This window comes from Phaenicophaeus curvirostris, chromosome 2 (assembly GCF_032191515.1).
Source record: "Phaenicophaeus curvirostris isolate KB17595 chromosome 2, BPBGC_Pcur_1.0, whole genome shotgun sequence".
Lineage (NCBI taxonomy): Eukaryota > Metazoa > Chordata > Aves > Cuculiformes > Cuculidae > Phaenicophaeus > Phaenicophaeus curvirostris.
The window spans coordinates 90844445-90862482 of NC_091393.1; the positions used below are offsets into that span (position 1 = coordinate 90844445).

The window sequence follows — 18038 nt, forward strand, 5'->3', positions numbered from 1 at the left end:
GGAGAGGCAGGATATTGGACCAGGGAAACTAGTCCTTTGATACAGTTTGGCAAACTTCCCGATTCCAGAAGACCCCAAGCATTAGACTCTGAAATCATTTCAAGCCTGAGACACTACACAGACTATCCAGGGTTTTGGAGCATTTTCCTTTAATAGTGTGGCATATTTACATAATATGGATGTTTTTGAAAGAGAACAAGGCTAATTTATGGTAAGTCATGCAGGCATGAAAGGAACTGAAGGATCCTTCTCACCTGCAGACACTGATGGTTTTCCAGGCCCTGAAGGCAGAAGCCTATCTACCGCTGCTCTTCTAGGGAGTCTGTAAGCTCCTGGCTCTCAGTGCTAGTGGGAGTACTGAGTAGTTAGAAGATTCTGGTGATTTGCATTGTCACTAAGGGCTCTAGGGGGCCCAGTATAGCGCCTTAAATTAAGAGTGTGTTTTTCTCCCTTTTATGTCTGTCTTCATGTCTGTGTCTCTCAATAGTGAGGATTTGCTCAGGCCCTACAGAATGGAGCTCTTTAATCCATTGCCCTCATGTTAACTTCTGACACCATGTCTTAATTGGGCTACTGCCAGAAGTAGCCTTTTAGTAATCCCAGCTGCAAACATTATTTGTACCACCCCTTCTCCCTCAGGGCTAATGGAAAGGAGCAACAAGGCACGTAAACGTGCTGTGTGAAGAAACAGATGCTGTTTTGCTCCTGTTCAGGTCCCTGGTGCCTGCTTTGGATTCCATTGTGTTTAAATACAAATACAATAGTTAATAACTTTGTTCCACGCATTGTCTTCTTGAAGTGATTACATGAAGAGATTGGATTGGTGAGAAATTAATTCCATCTCTCGCTGAGCTGATTGGTGCAGTTTGTTGTGCTGGGTAACTCCTCAGCAGATGGTGTAGCTTCTCCTTCTGCGTGCGATAATGCTTTTACTAAATAATGATTAAAGCTCTGCTTGGCCTTATAGTTAATGCACCTGTTGCTCCTTCCAGTACTACCTAACTACAGATGAGTTCTACCTCATCTTCATCAGCAGCACATCTACCCAGGCAACCTCTCCTGCCCTTTCCCCTGAGGATCCCTGCTGTCTAGCACGTGGCTCCCAGGAACAGCCTGACTCCACGTGTGGAGTCTTTGCGTATAGGGTGCTGCAAGGTCATGCCCTGCCGTGAGGGTTTAGATGGGCAAGCCTTAGCCCCAGCTCTTCCATGTGGACAGGAGAAGGCTTCCCTAGCCTAACCCAGAGGGGGAGCAAGGTATTCTTATAACTTGACTTCAGATGTAAGAACTGTGACTGTCATTTTAATTACATAGTGACTGGAAGTTTGAGGGAAAAGGTGCTTCTTCACACTTTGTCTCACCCTCTGCACAAGTCAGCTGCTATGGGTGAGATTTCTCAAGGTGCTCAGCACCAATTAGTTCTAAGTGGCTAATCCAATAACACTTTTAGGTGAACAACAGACTCAAGGGATGTGTGTGGGAGAATGTTCTAAGCCGAGGTGTGTTGATGGTAGCACTGTTCTTTTTCTCTCCCTCCCTCAACCCCTAAACCCACTCCTAATGAAGACACACAGAGCACTATGTCACTGGCATCCTGGTTCAGGTGGAATGAGCCCCCAAACCGCATTTCCCAGAGGAGCCCCACAGAAATGGTGGTCGAGACGCTAATGATGGAGCTGAGCTGGCAGACCAAGCAGGCAGAGAAGCAGCAGCGAGAGCGGGAGAATGAGTATCGCAAGATCAAGACTGGGGTGGACTACGGCTGGCTGGTCAGCTATCCAAAGCAGAGTTATGATATCAGCCCAGGAGAACGGCTGCAGCTGGAGGATATGTGTTCCAAAATACATCCTTCCTACTGTGGGCCCGTCATACTCAGGTACAGTAAAAGACGTGATGATGCAGACCTTTCCTTTCCCTCTCCCTCTGGTATGTCAGGAAGGAATCAGAGTTGTTAGGATTGACAGAACAAAAATCTGGCATGCTGTATCATGGGTCATGTTGGGAAATCTAACATTTTAAGTCAGTTTAACATGGTATCATTTCCTCCAAAAACGTTCTGAATGTCATTTCCCTCTTGAAACTGGCTTGAGTGCTTTATGTTCCTGAGCAGCCAGAGCAGCTCTCTCTTGCCTGATGAAGTTACTGTTTCAGTTTTGTGATGGCTTTTGCTTCAGGCTTTAGAATCTTAGAATCGAGATTAAAAGAGAAACCTGAAGGTATGTGCTTCAACCTGCTACTCAGAGTAGGGCCAACTTAGAAGTTAGATCAGGTTGCTCAGGGCCTTCTCTTATCCATTGCTGAATACCTCCAAGGGTGGAGACTGCACAGGCTCTGAACCACCTGCTTTGAAGTTCATCCACTCTCATTGGAGAATTCCGTCCTTGATTTAAGCTGTGTAGCAGATCTATCGAGAGACTTGTCCCAAGTGTCTACATTAGCCAAAAGGTGCTATTGTGTTTTTCAGCCTGTGAGCCGGGTATTCCTAGAGAAAGAAGGGATTGCATGCTTCTTCCCCCCGCCCTGTCCTCCCCCTGACGGCCTTGAGATGGAGTAGGATGCAGCTGGAACATGCAGTTGGCTTGAACAACTAGGTGGTACTTCTGCCTTTTGTGGTACAGATGTAGACTCAGCCTCTTGAACTTGTTGTTGATCCTTTCGAGTGCTAGACAGGATTGCTGCTTGCTAGCTGAGTAACCTTCTGTGAGAAGGTCTTCAGAAAGAGATATAAGCCTGCTGTAGCATCCAAGCTGGAAGAGAAGGAGGTGACTCCCTTTTAGGGAGGTGCTGTTCTAAGTTAAACCCTCTCACTTAGCACAGTGCAAGAGAGGAGTAGTGACTGTGAAGTCCACCTTAGCCAAAGCAAACTTGTGAAATCCACTTCCCCTGTTCCAACATGTTGCTCAGCACCCTGCAGTCCCTCACTGCATATATTAGCAGCTGTTTTCCCTTGAACAAATTAATCTACTGCTCCTGAACTACAACCATAAGAAGGCTGAAAACAGCTGGTCCTCTGTCTTACAGTGGGGGTGGACTGGAAAGGATGCCAAAGCTACCTGTCGAACCCCCATCTTCCCCAGGTCTGAACAAGACCTGGAAACAAGACCTTGGAAACAAGAAGGCTTTGGCTCTTGCAAAGGTTGCCATGGTGGCAGAATCGGAGACTGAGAATTATTCAGTGGCCAGATTTTCTCCAGTGAAAGTCTGCTGGAAACAGCACCTGCCTGGTATTTGTGTAACTCCAAGCTATGCTGTAAACAAGCTACTACAAACCCCTTAGGGTTAAGAGTTATTTTCGCTGTCCCCAGGGCCACTGAGCAAGGTCTGTCTGCCAAACAGGTTATTTCCATGACAGCAGGCTAGAGTTGCTGGAGTTGGGAGGCACCAAGGTTCATCATCTCCTTCAGAAAAAGAGTATTAAGCTGAGCTATATACAGCTTGCTGCTGCTCTGCTTGTTGTTTTGGTTGGGGTTTTTTCAAACTGAGACTTTTTTTTAAACATGGGATCATGCAAGATATGTGTTTTCAGTGCAGCTTGTAGTGGTTGCTCACTGTTGTTCAGGATTAAGAATACTGCTGACAGTAGATAAAACATAGCAATACTGGAGGGCTCTATGTGGGCATAACTGAAAAAGGATAACACCATCCTCTTAAAAATCCTCTTATAAATTGCTGTTACAGGCTATCATAAATTGTATTGCAGTATGATTCAACAAGTGGCATGTTTTTTGTTTGTTCCATACTATGGAGTTTTCATGGTTAGCAGCGCCGCATTAAGAAAATGAGGCTTGTGTAACGTCTGTTGGTTCAATTCCATAACTGAGAAGGGAACGTCACAGCCACAAACATGGCAGAACTGGACTGGGTCAAAGGTCTGTTTGATCTGGTGTGCAATCTGTATGTGAAATAGTGGTCAGTAACATCAGTGTAAGGCAAAGAGATAAGAACAAGGCAAGCAAATACAACAGTACAATTACAACACATTGTATATAGACTCCAACTTCCTGTGCCTTCTAACTTGGGAGACTTTTGGAGCCATAAGTAGTCCTTCTGTCCGTAATTGCCCTACGTGGCTTTTTCTTTCAGCAGTTTGCTAAGGTTGCTGGGTTTTGCTTTTCATTTTTGAACTCACATAAACTTTTAGCATTTGTGGTATCTCATATGACAGAGTTCCACATCTGAACTACAACTGAAATACCTGAAGGGGGCCTACAGGAGAGCTTGGGAGGGACTTTTTATAAAGGCATGTAGCGATAGGACGAGGGGGAATGGGTATAAATTGGAGAGGGGCAGATTTAGACTAGAATGTAAGGAGGAATTTCTTCACAATGAGGGTGGTGAGGCACTGGCACAGGTTGCCCAGGGAAGTCATGGATGCTCAATCCCTGGAAACGATTGAGGCCAGGTTGGATGGGACCTTGGGCAGCCTGGTCTGGTGGGAGGTGTCCCTGCCCGTGGCGGGGGGGGTTAGAATTAGATGATCTTTAAGGTCTTTTCCAACTCAAACCATTCTATGATTCTATGAACTCTGCTGTAGAAAACTGTATTTTGCTTGTCTCAAACTAACATCTACTAGTTTTATTGGATAATCCTTTCTCCTTGTGTTGGAAATGTGAACTGCTGACTCCTTTTCTACCTTCTAACTAAGAACCCTGTGGTTCAGACATCTGCATTGCTGACATGGAAACAGTGAAAAAGAATGGGGCTTGCTATGTTAGGAGCTGAAAATTTACAGGAGAAATGAGGAGAATGCAACCTAACTAAAAGACAGCCAAAATTTGATCAATTCTTCTCTCAGAAAGTGAGATAACATGGAAACTTCCCCAAAATTGCACAAAATTAGTATAATAAGAATTCAATTGAAATCTTCACATTCCCAGTGAAGTACTTTAATCACAAGATCACTGCAGTGCTGCTTCCTCTTGAATACTCTGTGACTTTATAATACGCAGCAACTTCCAGAAAAATCTTCTACAAAAAAAAAAATCTACATTTAGAAATTCAAATGCAGAGCAAGTACCTTATTGAAGCCCTTTGTTCTTTCTGGGATATTAATCTTGTAAGACTGCAGAGTTTGTTTTGTTTGTGTCATGCAAGGTCTCCTTCTTGGTGAGATCCTGAGCGCAGAGCCAAACCCAGAAGAAAACTTTTTCTAGGAGTTGTCAGAGATGCCATTTTATTCTCCGGAGGTCTAAATGATTATCCAAATTGTCCTTTTTTGTGGCTACAGTCACATCTACTGAGAGGCAGTTTCTTGAAATTTGTTTCTTTAGATGTGGAGGAGGCTGGAAAGGAGCACTTATTAAATGGGAGAGGTTTTTCTTTCGGATCCAGTTTGCCTGTTGTGTATTTTGGGACAATAGAAACTGTTCTTTCAGTCTCTTGAAGTTCTGGATTCAAATACACTACAAATGCCATCAGATACCTGGAGACTCTGATTCACCTCATGCAAATAAAGCTACTGCACTCAGGTGTAACTTAGCTTCAGGTTACTGCACTGGAGATTGCTGACTATGTTTAAAATTAAATCCTGGAGCCAGTGATTTTGGTGAGGCCATTAGTACCTAACCAGCATAAGTAAAATATGACTAGTATCTTGCTTGTAGAAAATGCTGTACTTTTGCCATTTTTATTCAGACATTTAGCTCTAATCAGAACTAGTTATGGTCTTATTTAATTACTTTCAGTTTCAGCAAAAGTGAAACAGTCAGTTTCTATCCTTCTCTGCCCAGAGAGAAACAAACAAAAAACCCCAAATATGGAAATGTAAACCTACATTTTGGTGATCTGAGATACTGTTAGTACCACAGGCTGAGGACTGTAATTTTCTACGGATTGTATGTAGCTGAAGTGGACTTCCTAGTATGCTTGAATGTAAGTTGAATGACTAAAATCAGAAATGGATTTATTTACAATTATGGGTTGAAGTTTGAGGTGATGTGACACGTGTTGCAGTTAGTGTGAATGCCATAAGCCTCTGGGAGTCAAGTAGCCTTCTCTAGCAAAGCTGTTCATAGCTTTACAATATAAACTGAATTCCTGCTCAAAATATAGATTTGGGTGTCAGCAGCTAATTATTAGCACTAAGCACCCCACGTTTTCTTCAAATGACTAAATCTACTTAAAGCTCCCAGTTCAGACAGGCACTCAAGAATACACTGAACTATAAGCATATTGTTTAAGTACACAGACTTCCACTGGATTTAACAGGGATTTAAAAGTTCAGGCTGTACTTAGGAAACCTACTGAACTGGGGACCTACAGAATAACATAGGCAGGTGACAGCACTTTAAAAAAATCAGTGCCAGTATGAGCCAAGCGTTGCCAGATTCTTCAGATCTAATGTCTGCATAGGGTCACAATTTAAAGAACAAAATTTGTTTGAACTCTGATTAAAGCACAGCCTGGACTGGGGAATGTGCTTGTCCCTACGTGTGCATACACACGCTTCCTGGGCTTCTGTGCTGCCTTAAGGTGAGTTTTGTTGACAGTCACGTCTACGACTGTGTGACTTGCGTAACATATTACAGGTTAGCTACCAGTAGCCTGATAACTTGTTTCACAAATAAGATAGATAGGTATACTTCTCTGATGAGTAAGGAAGCTCTGTTGAGGGATATCTAGATAGGGTTGTGTAGGTGCCTAGTTTGACACCTAGTTTTCCATGCAAAAGTGTAAGGGCATTAACGTGTGCTGGAAGATAAGTGAGCCTTGGGCGATTTTATATGCTTAATTCCACTGAGCAACTTTGTGAGGGGTTTATCTCCCAACATACAAGTCCATATTCCTTGATTCCAGTGGTTTTACTGGTTTTCATATGTTGCTTGTTTTGTGCAGAAAGCAGACTGCTGGGTGACCCAGCACATCAACCAGCTTTCACAGGTAGCTGTAGAAGATGGTTTCAATTACGCGTAGGTGGCTGCTTCAAACATCATCTCTTCTCTGATACACAGACTGGTTTGGCTAGACCTCAGCCCCTGATAACCTGTCCATCCTTTCTGCTGAAAAATATTTGTGGCATGCACACCATTTGGACTTCATACATGTCTGTCCCTTACACAAGCGTATCGGTACTGAAGTTTGGTGGGCATTACTAAGGGGACAAAGTTAGATCATCCTATTGGGAGAGAGGAAAGGGCGTATTTTTCTTTCCCCATCTGAATGAGAGTGGATTTTCTTTGGGTGACTGGCAGGATTACTTTCGCTTTGTTTCTTGGACCTGCTCAAATCCACATAGCCGCCAATACTTGCTGTGAGAGAAGCACACTGAACTATCTGGGATACAGCACGATGTTAAGATGTACGTCCAATACCAGCCCTCCACAGTAAAAGTCAAAAGGCATCTATGTACAAAGAGTCCTTTCTGATTATCTCTGGGTTTCTTTCTGCCCCTGTTATCTTGGCTACCCTTTGGTACACCATTAAGCAGTGCAATACCAAAATGCACCAAACTCATTACATTCCTCAGGCTTATAAAAAAAAAAAAAGAGCTTATTCTATCGCCTTCTGCTGTATTAGGCTTATTTAAATGCAATCCTTCTGTTTTCCATCATTGCTCAATTCTGTTGGAGAAAAATATCAGATCAGTTATAGACCTTATACACTTTAGCTTCCATTAAGTATAATGATCTGGAATTTAGTGAAGTACCAATTAAGCTCTGTGTCAGCTTGTAGATATAGTTTTTATATTAAGAACTGGGGAGGGACTTCGTGAAAAGTCTTGTAGTGATAGGACCAGGGGCAATGGGTATAAATTGGAGAGGGGCAGATTTAGACTAGACATAAGGAGGAATTTTTTCACCATGACAGTGGTGAGGCACTGGCACAGGTTGCCCAGGGAAGGTGTGGATGCTCCATCCCTGGAGGTGTTCAAGGCCAGGTTGGATGAGGCTTTGAGTAGCCTGATCTAGTGGGACATGTCCCTGCCCATGGCAGAGAGGTTAGAATTAGATGATCTTTAAGGTCGCTTCCAACCCAAACTGTTCTCTGATTCTATTCTATTAGAAGAGCAGCCATATGACCATCTGTCATAAATGTGTACCATTACAGAGCAACTAGAGTGTCTATGTGATGAGTGTGTGAGCCTTGGGAGTGAATCCCACACTTTCCAGGCTGGGGACCAAATCACCCCAAAAAGGTGTCAGGAATAGTAGGTTCTCTTCTAGACCCAGGCAGTTTCAAGAAAACTATCCTGCTCTGCATCTCTTCTTCCTCACCTGCAAAATAAGCAGTGAAAATTCTTCACTTGCTTGGTATTAAGCTAACTTAATAAATATCAAATAAAAAAAAAACCCAACATTTTGAGCTCTTTGCTGAGAAGGCACTGGAGTAATTCACAGTTGTCTAATTAGATACAGCATCCTGCTGCCAATCAAGGCACAATCAGCTGAGCAAGTCCATTTTCTCACAGCAATCCAGAAGAAGATGAAATACAACTTCATGGAAATTCAAATATTGAGATACTATCAAACAAAACAATGAAGAGATGAACAGAATTTTTGTTTGGCTAGTGGGTAATTCTATGGGGAATGTGAAGTGGAAACAGGGGAAGTCTAGTGGGCCTTTCCCTGGTTTATCCTTAGCTTCTGCTAAGCAGCAGTTCAAGGACTACGTGAGCAAGGATTTTACATTTGGACAATCATGTTTAATCAGCACTGATAGGGACATTTTCCACAAACTCATCTATGATTTTATTTCTTAAGCTATTGATAGCACTGAGTTTGGATTTAACAGGTGGCATGTGAAAACAGCACTTCCTTCTGCTTCATACTTATCACCTTCTAGCTTTGTTTGGTGCTCCCTATTATTTCTTGTGCTTATGAGAAATGATGATTCACTGCTTCCTTACATTCTCTAGCTTGCTTTTGATTTTAGAGACCTTGAGCAGATCTTTATGGCCCCTCCCTGCTGCTGTTCCCTTCAGTCCAGGGAGTCCCATTTTGCAGGACAGCGCAAGTTCCAAGCCCAGCAAAGTGACTTGGCAGCAATCCCTAATTTGATGTTTTTAATCAAAGCTCTGCCTTGACTGTGCTTTCAGATTCCGGCAACTCATCACTGAATATGAACCAGAAGTACAGGAAGTATCCCGGCTTTTCCGCTCGGTCCTCCAGGAAGCTGCTGAGAAGATCAAAGAGGAAGAAGAAGCCAAGAAGCTTGCCAGGCAATGGAACACAAAGAACAAAACCAGCCTCTCCTTAACAACATTTAAATCTCGGTCGAGAATTTCCCCATTCATCAGTGACATCAAGACCATCTCTGAGGATGTGGAAAGGGGCACCCAGCCCACCAGAAGGATTTGGAGCATGCCAGAATTTCGGAATGCCAAGGATTACTGACTCTATACCGAACAAGGCTTTTAGACAGCAATCTTTCAAAGTCCCAGTTAACCCTTTTTTAGCTCTACTGTTCCTCGTTTGTTCCAACTCTCTCTTCCTGCCTGTCTCTCTCTTGGAAGCTGTGTCCATAGTAACTGCTATTGATGCCTGCGGTGTGTGATACAATTTATTACCAAACACGCTAGCCTTTCCTTTAATTTAGTAGCTATTCAGTAACCTTAAGGGCAAGGCTCACTTACTATCTTATTTTTATTACTGCTTTCTTGTGGAAAATGAATTAGTTTTGTGATGTCTGTCTTCTCCTTTCCCCCCAGCCTGGATGTAGTTATCTGTAAAAGTTTTTGGCCCAAGCTAGTGAGAGCTGCTGGCTGGACCCATCTTGCTGAAAGCAAGATAGCCACTTAACATGAGCAAGGCTTGCAGGAACAGGCCTGTGAATTAAAGCTAGTATCCAATTTGGAACAGAACTTCCTTTTTCAGCTAATAACCTTCCGCAGTGCTACAGGTAACCTCAACACTGCTCTTGATCAGCTTTTTGCTGAACCCTCCTGAGTAGAAACAGACCGAAACTTTTTGATATGAATAACCGATATTATTCCACAGCAACTAGTTTATGCACGCTCAGGTTTCTGGGGCATTCTCTCTTTTGTGCAGGTAGAACCCCCTGAATCTTGCACCTGCAGGTTAGATAGAAATGTAACAACCTGCTGTGTGGATACATCACTGCTGCTTCAAACACTGTTCTTGGTCCTCAGTGTTTTGCGTTGCTGAGGTAAGGGTTCCACTCCATATCCAGCAGTAAGTCACTGGGCTGGAAATAACACTTATGACTTTCTTGTCAACGTGCAGAGGAAGAGCGAAGGGCCTCAGCATGAATTTGCACAGCTCTTCGTACAGCTGGAATAGCCGAGATCATTTTAACAAGCTGTTGCTGTGAGTGACTGAAGGGCTCTGGTAGATGAAGGTTTGTTCCCTCAGTCTTCTTTCATGAGTGCTCAAAAGGAAGCTTTCCAGTATCACAGGCTGCAGGACAGTATGCTGATACTATTACATAACAATCTTTAATGCAATCTAGGTAGCCTGTAGACCAGCATGGTTCTACCGAGACCTTGAAGACACAGGAAAAGACAGCTGCCAAAAGGCTACTTGGACCGCAACTCAGCATGTGTAGGGAAAGCTCTCACCAGCAAAGGAAAGAGAATGGCATGCTGTGAAATTCATGAGTCCTGTAGAAAGCCGAGGGCTAGGATGCTTTGTGGTGACCAGCAGGAGATGGGGAAGGCAAAGGATTTCCCTGTATGACTGGCTTTCGGGGAACCATCCCAGTGGTACAGCCTCCTGGAGGACCCTGGAGCTTTGTTGTTCTTTTGCCCATTTCTGACTCTCTTCCCTGGGGGCCTTTGCAGCAGCATGTGGGCACTGCAGCCAAGATAAAACCCTCTGAAGCTGTGCCAGCTCTGGGAAGAATTCCAGCACATGAAATCTATCTTACAGTAGAAATGTGCAGTTTCTTCCAGAGATGGGGGAGGGCAGCACAAAACGGATCAAGATCAAACCCCTTAAGAACTCTCTGAGACTGTGGGATTCTGGCTCTTCCCCTCTGCCCTCTGGGCTACTAAAGGCTGAACACAAGGCCTTCTTACTAGCAACAAGCTGTAGTTTCTAGTCCCTTGGTAAACACTGCTGTCACCAACCCTCCTAAGGACAGAAAGCAGAGCTCACTTTTAATCAAAAACTCAGGGCTCCCAATTACAGTTTGGGATGGGCTGTTTGAACTCTAGGTCAATAAGAGAGAGTTTAAAGCCTTCTGACAATCGGCTTGGTGTTTCTCAGCTGTATGTCCTTGTGAAGTGATGTGATTGTGTTTATGATGTAAAAACAAAGGCTTGACATACTTAGCATAGCCTTAGCTCTCTATGAGATGTGGGATCCCTAGTATTAAATTGCCACCATTTGCAAGAAAACTCATTTGGAAAAAAGCTAACCATTTTTTTATATATATTTGCAAGCCACTGTATTGTACCAAAGGCCAAGATGAATTAATGAATTTTGTGCTACAGCTCTGTAGTGATTTTATTTGCACTCACCTTCTATTCTGACACCTCCAGTATTGACTGTACTGATGCAATATTTGATGGACTGGTGGGAGAGATGGGACATTCTGACACACTGACATAAAGCTCTTTATTACAGCGCAGTGTCTGTAACGCACTCGCTCTTTCTTCAGGAGAATCGGGAGTAACTAGCTTCCCTACCCCAACGTACAAAGCCAAGGAAATCACCTGAAGGGTGTTTACACTATCACAGCAGCCTGTGATCATACCGTGTCCTTCATTAACAACCTCCAGCTAGTAGATACGATTGTTGTTTAACAGCCAGCAAAGGTAGATGAGCCTGACCTTTGGCCAAAGCCATGCATGTTATGGATGCCAGCCTGTGGCAGCGCCTGCGAACAGCTGTTGTGCTTCAACTTACCTATCATTTCTATTTCCACAATAAAATGGAATCCAAACTTTTTTAACAGTATCATTCTCCCTGTACCTTTTCTGCAAGTTACACTGGGCTCACAGTAGCATCTGATGACAAAGGGATATTAGGATACCAAATGATGAAGTTTCTACTCTTACTACATGCCGTCTAGTACTCTTAAAGGTATGGAAGTAGTACCATGTTTGCCTGTAGCCAGCTGCTTGGAGATGGACCTGTGACCTGCACAGCAGGCACTGAAGCAGAGCTGGGGAGGTGGTTAGCATGCACAACTGCTGAACTGCGTTTGTGGTGCTCTTTCTTCTTAGGAATGCTGTAGACTGAACCATATATGATGCTTTGGTCATAGCATGCAGCAACAAACCCATGTTTGCCTTGTCCCAATTCCACATTTTGTGTGGCTAAATTAGTTTAAATTTAGTTAAATGCAGGGGCATGCAGCTCCCGATTCTCCCCAGCTACTGCCCTACAACAGGGCAAGCACAGTGGGCAGGCACAGTGGGCAAACTAGATTGCTTTTGGATGAAGCTAACCCGAATAATCCATTGGAGCTGGCTCATAGACCATAAAAAGCTGGACCAACATTGGTCTGAAGTAAAGCCTCATGAAACTTGTATGGTATGTACACCAGGTCCTCACCAATAACTGACTCCCTGGCTCTGGTCCTTCTGGGCTGCGCTGCTTGCTAGTGTAGAAAACAATCCCCACATGAGAGCCTTGGTGAGAGACTCCAATCTGTTCTTAGTCCCTCCTGAGAGCTAATCCTGTGCTTTAATTCTTTAAGAAGAATTAAAAGTGAAATAGCAGGTCATCATTATTAACAAACAAGTGAACTGACCAAGAATCATTCTAAATCCTCAATCACTCTCTCAAAACTAAGCAAGATTTTGATATCAGCCCAGAGCATTGCTGTTGCTCCATTACTGGCAATGTTACACTGCCCAAAGGACACTGTTAAACTCGGGAAAAGGCAGCCCTAGACTAACAAGCAATGGCAACACCTCTGTAGCAGCACTGCTCAGCTTCAAGGGGCTAACACTCCTCACTCACTACTCACTGAAGAGGCACTACACAGCACTGCTTCTATGGCTTCTTCAGACAAACCTGGCTCACAGCCTGTGGCAGCCGGCAAAGGTGTGCAGGAGGCAAGGTTCCTCACCCATATCACACCCATATCACCATAGAGCTTAGACAGCTATCATGCCATGGGGAACTGGAGTAAGCTTCGCAGGAAATACTTGTCTGCTTAGATTGCACTGTTTTATACATTTCATCATGGAACCGCAGAGAATTAAAGCAAAGCTGTGAAATATAAAACATTTTTTTGTACTTGTCTTTAATTAAAGATCTCCTGAAATATAATTTGTCCACATCTAGCCAAATACAAGAGCTGTTCCTCTGCCCTACTGTGCACTGTGTATGTATCAAAGGAGGAAGGCAAGAATCACAAAGGCACTTGATCTAAACAAAAACCTCATCCTCTCTCTACGGGCTACAACACAAACACCTGCCTTCTTGCTACCTCTACAAACAGATGCCAAGATTTAAGGTGATAACTAACCAGGATACTCCAAAGCTAAGTGTTTTACAGATACAACCGCGAAGTCTTCTTCAACGTGCTTCCAAGCACGTCTTACATTAACCAGTAGCACCGCAAAGGAGATGTAAGCGACAAAATGGATGTTTTGTCTCCAGATACTTTTAAGTCACTGCTATTGATTCTGTACATCATCCTGGGTGCTCAAACACCTTAATATTAGCAGATGGCCTCAGATGGTTGGCTCAGGGCTCCCTCTCCTAAGCATCACACATGCAAAGCATGCATATTGTAAACAAAAGGAAGTAATTTTTTCCCCACACAAAGTATTACTAAAGTATGGATTACATTGCTCAGCACCTTCTAGAGATCAGACAGATGACTGGTTCCAAAACCAGACTACGTGAGTTCAGAGGATTACTAAACCATAGTTGTCAGGATGCAGTCTACAGCACAGGGCTTAAGCCACTCCTTGCCAGAAGCTGTGGATAAACAAATCTCTCTGTGTTGTTGCTTACACTAGTTCCCCAAAACATTGCTACAGTCCTCTCCCAAGAGGAAGACTACAGATGGCTGGTTATTCTCCTGTGTTCTGCTGCACCTCCCTGATAAAGAGCATCACACTGTATTTTTGTCCCAAAAGCATCCTGAGAAGCACTGGACTGCATGAGTCAAAGCCTTTGTGGCGGTGCCCTGCAATAGGGGAAGGGCTGTTAAGCCATTCTCAGTTCCACCCACCTGTGCTGGGCAGAGACATTGTAATCTCGGCTCCTGACGCTCCCTGGTACTGCAATCCATGCTGTGGGCTGTCAGCACAAGGGACCTCTTGTTCCCGTTGATGAGACAAGCCATGTTTCAAGCTGCAAGCTGGCTTACATCAGAAAGATGCTACGCTGACCCTGAGAGCTGGGTCTTGGGCCCAGGTCTCTCAAAGACTGCCATGTATTTTCTGCGCAGTTGCTGTACAAAGACATTGTCAAACTAAGGGACAGTCTTTGCAGGATGAGATGTTATTAAATACGACAGAAAGGCAAGGAAAATGGCTACAAGCAGCACAGTGAATTATGTGGTAATTTATGGTCATCTGTGTATACTGTACATTTCATAAAATTATAAATTCCTAGGGTCTTGGCTAGATAACCAGACAGCATCTCACCTCCATACTTTAGTCACAATTACATTTTGCTTCTACCAAATAAATCTAATCTGACCGAGCAGCAGATGCTTAAGTGTAAGAAAAAGCATGTGTGTTTTCTACATCAGAACAGCAACTCTCAGAATCTAATTACTCTTACACCTGTTTAGTGATCAAAATGTCATATTCTCAGGGGCCTCTGCCAGGTCACAGTCCATGCGCAATACCTTTTCAAACCTTATTGTTTGCACTGTCAGTTTGCCTAAAGCAACAGTTGCACCTGATTTAGTCTGGTGACTATTTAAATAACCAGATGTGGTACAAAGCAGTGACAGTAAAATGCTCGTTGGGTATATTTTTCCTATATTCTTGCACCAGAGGTCCGAAATTACTTAAAAGATGGAGAAGAGCAGTTTCTGAAGAAGTCGGCAGCCCCGGGTGGGGATGATGCAAGAACACCTGGTCCTTCCAGGTTCCTACTGGCTCTCAGTAAGTTGTTCCTGTTGCATTCAACTGCTTAGAAGTTAAAGGCTTCCTTCTGCCTTTGGCATACAAGCACCAGCAAGAGAAACTATTGTCTGTCCACAACACAGCCAAGAGCAAGAATTGAACAACACCTGGATTAAATTCGTAGAACAGCAGTAAAAAACATTCCCCATAAACAACACATAGGTCTTTGCAGGCTAATTATAGGGTTTCAGAACAAGAAAGTGCAAAGCCAATGTCCAAAGGTAAGGAAAAAAATAATTATATTTCCAGGACAGTCCAGCTGGACAGCAATGCCACCTGCTGGCAGATTTCACAGCACTGACTGACGAGAAGCGAGGCTGCAGTTTTCTAACCAGGCCTCTCCTGACAAATACAGATTCCCCACCCTGGTGCTACCTTTCTCTTGGACTGCTGTAACCCAGAAAGCACCTGATGAATGGAGAGCAAAATGAACACAATTAATGTTAACTGTAGTGTTTCGCACCTTATTGGGCAACAGCACCAGTGGTCAGCATGCTACTACCAGAACAGTTGTCATCTTAAACATTGTGCCTCTGCGACTCATTTACACTTATCAAACTGGATGTAAATGATGTTCTTCACACTGCTTGAAAAGACTCAAAATATGCTTCCTTAGATCCCTCAGCACCACGTCCTGCCCCTCCCTCAGAAAACACTGGATGTTTCACACTTTTTGTGAATCACCACTTAAGACCAAAACTGAACAGCCAGGAAAAAACACTTGTTTGTTAACAGACAAATAAACAGTGATCTATACACTGGACAGTAATTTTGATGATTCATTTTGTCCAGAGAGGGAAAAAGAAGGCTGAGTGTTTTCCAATAATTTTAAGCAGGAGCTCCTCAACAGCTTCATACATAACAAACAGCAGACTGGAGCATTTTCTGATGTGCCCACTACCTCACGTCCTTCAGGAGGACCCACTACTACTTAAAATCCAGCCATTTCATGGAGTGCTCAAGTAAGAATGGAGCTCGCAGCCTTCAGAGTTGAGTAGGAACTTTGGAAACTTGTTTTTCATCATGTACAGCAAGGACCAAGAGGAGCACGCTTAAGCTACGACAAAGCACATCAGAGCTCCATCCAGTGGTCAAGGCCCTCATCCACACCTCACAAGGGCAAAGCTCAGCAGGCAAACCCAGGGCAAGTTACTTCAGCCTCTCTGACCTCTGTTTTTCCTCTGCATATGGAGTTCACTCAGTTTTTACTGCTGCAAAAGTTGACTGAGAAGCTCATATGTTCCTACAGCATGAAACATCCAAGTATATCAAAGCAGCACAACTTGCCTAAGTTTAACCACACTAAATATTGAACAGGTACCAAAATTGCAGGCCCTGCTCAGCACTGCAGGGTGATACACCTAGTCCAACAGAGCCAAATACTTCCAAGATAAAGTGGTATTCATTGGTATTTTCTCATCTTGATCTCTTGTACATTCTTGCACAGGTAAAGGAGTCAAGTTCAGGCAAATCATAAAGGAAACAAGTAACAAAGAATTGCATTGCCTAGGAGAACTGGCTGAATCACTTCACTGCTTACATCAACCACTCTTTCATGGTTGTTTTTTTTGCCTGTTTTCCCTGCGTGAGAAAATATATTTATGTAACTGTGCTCCATCCCCTTCCCATAGCTTTTGAGACTGCAACCGCTTATATCAACTGTGGAGAGATCTTCAGAAACACCTTGTTCCTTTCCTGCTTCAGGACAATTACTCACTAAATCCAGGAGGTCCAAATGAACATCCTCCCCTATGGGACCAATGAAAATCACACAGCCATTTACCTTCCTGCCTAACTACAGCATACAAGCAGGAGGTAGCAAGGGCTTAAAGAGCAACAGGCACAAATCCCAAGGGACCAAGTCTTATCAGTTCTGCTGCTTGTGGCACAACTTCTTATAAATTTATACAATACTTAGAAGGAATGGTGCCAAGGAGGATGGGCATGGCAGCAGCAGCTCAGAGAATATATCCTTGCCCTCCTTCCTGCCCCAGTGACTTCTGTTTCTGGAATTTCTGTTGTTAAAAAACAGTTGATTTCTGCATGATTCCCAGAATGGAAAACGGTGCAGGGACACAGAAAGTGGGAGTGATAAGGAAGACTGACCAAACACACAAAAAAGCTGGTTTCCCATCTGAAAGACTTGTATTATTCAGCATTTTAGCAGGAATCTAAACTTGTCCAGTCAGGTAAGCTTCTGCAGCCCCTTCCTTATCACCTAACCTCTGCCCACGACTTCTGACAGCTGCAGGCTCCCTCCATCCCTACCTCAGACTTTTCTATTGTTCTATTATTCCAGCCTTCATCTTCCTCCATTATATGCACTTTTTTGCAACCTGGTAGCAAGGCTCCCTATCAGCACTTCGCATAGAAGGCCAACATCTCATGCCGCTTCACAGTTCCCTCCCTCAAATTTTTCAATCTGTATTTCATTACATGCCTCTATGTCTCTTACCTCACTATCACAACCTTGACATCTTGATCAGTCGTTGGTTCAGCTGCAACAAAAGTAATCTGAAGCAGTATTAAGAAGCTACACTAAGAAGCTACACTTCAGTGAAAAGGCCAACAAAATTAATCTCTTTCCTGAGACAGCAAAGCATGGACAATTATTCCAACTGTATGGGCCTGAGCACACTAGGGAGACTGGAATCTGTTGGCCAGCTCCAAATAGCAGTCTCAAAGATACTCAGTCCCAAGAAATTACACATGATCTCAGTGCTTGTGGGGAAAGAGTGGGGAGGAAAGGATTCAACATGAACTCAAACTTCTTTAGAAATGCAAGAATCAGCATGGAGATGGGAGGAAAGAAAGGAGGCTTCTAAAAGCTGCTACTGCTGAGAATCATAGAATCACCAGGTTGGAAGAGACCCACCGGATCATTGAGTCCAACCATTCCCACCAATCTCTAAACCATGCCCCTCAGTACCTCATCCACCCGCACCTTAAACACCTCCAGGGAAGGTGAGTCAACCACCTCCCTGGGTAAACCGTTCCATTGCCTAATGACCCTTTCAGTGAAGAATTTTTTCCTTAT

General features: G+C 43.7%; 1 protein-coding gene across 1 annotated transcript; it reads left to right on the top strand.

Moving 5' to 3' along the window:
- Positions 1-1243: 1243 nt before the first annotated feature.
- On the top strand, positions 1244-13136 carry RD3 (RD3 regulator of GUCY2D). The gene is made up of 2 exons (XM_069852848.1): positions 1244-1876; positions 9035-13136. The coding sequence occupies exons 1-2, from the start codon at positions 1581-1583 to the stop codon at positions 9330-9332; spliced, it is 594 nt and encodes a 197-aa protein (XP_069708949.1). The 5' UTR covers positions 1244-1580; the 3' UTR covers positions 9333-13136.
- The last annotated feature ends 4902 nt before the right edge of the window (positions 13137-18038 follow it).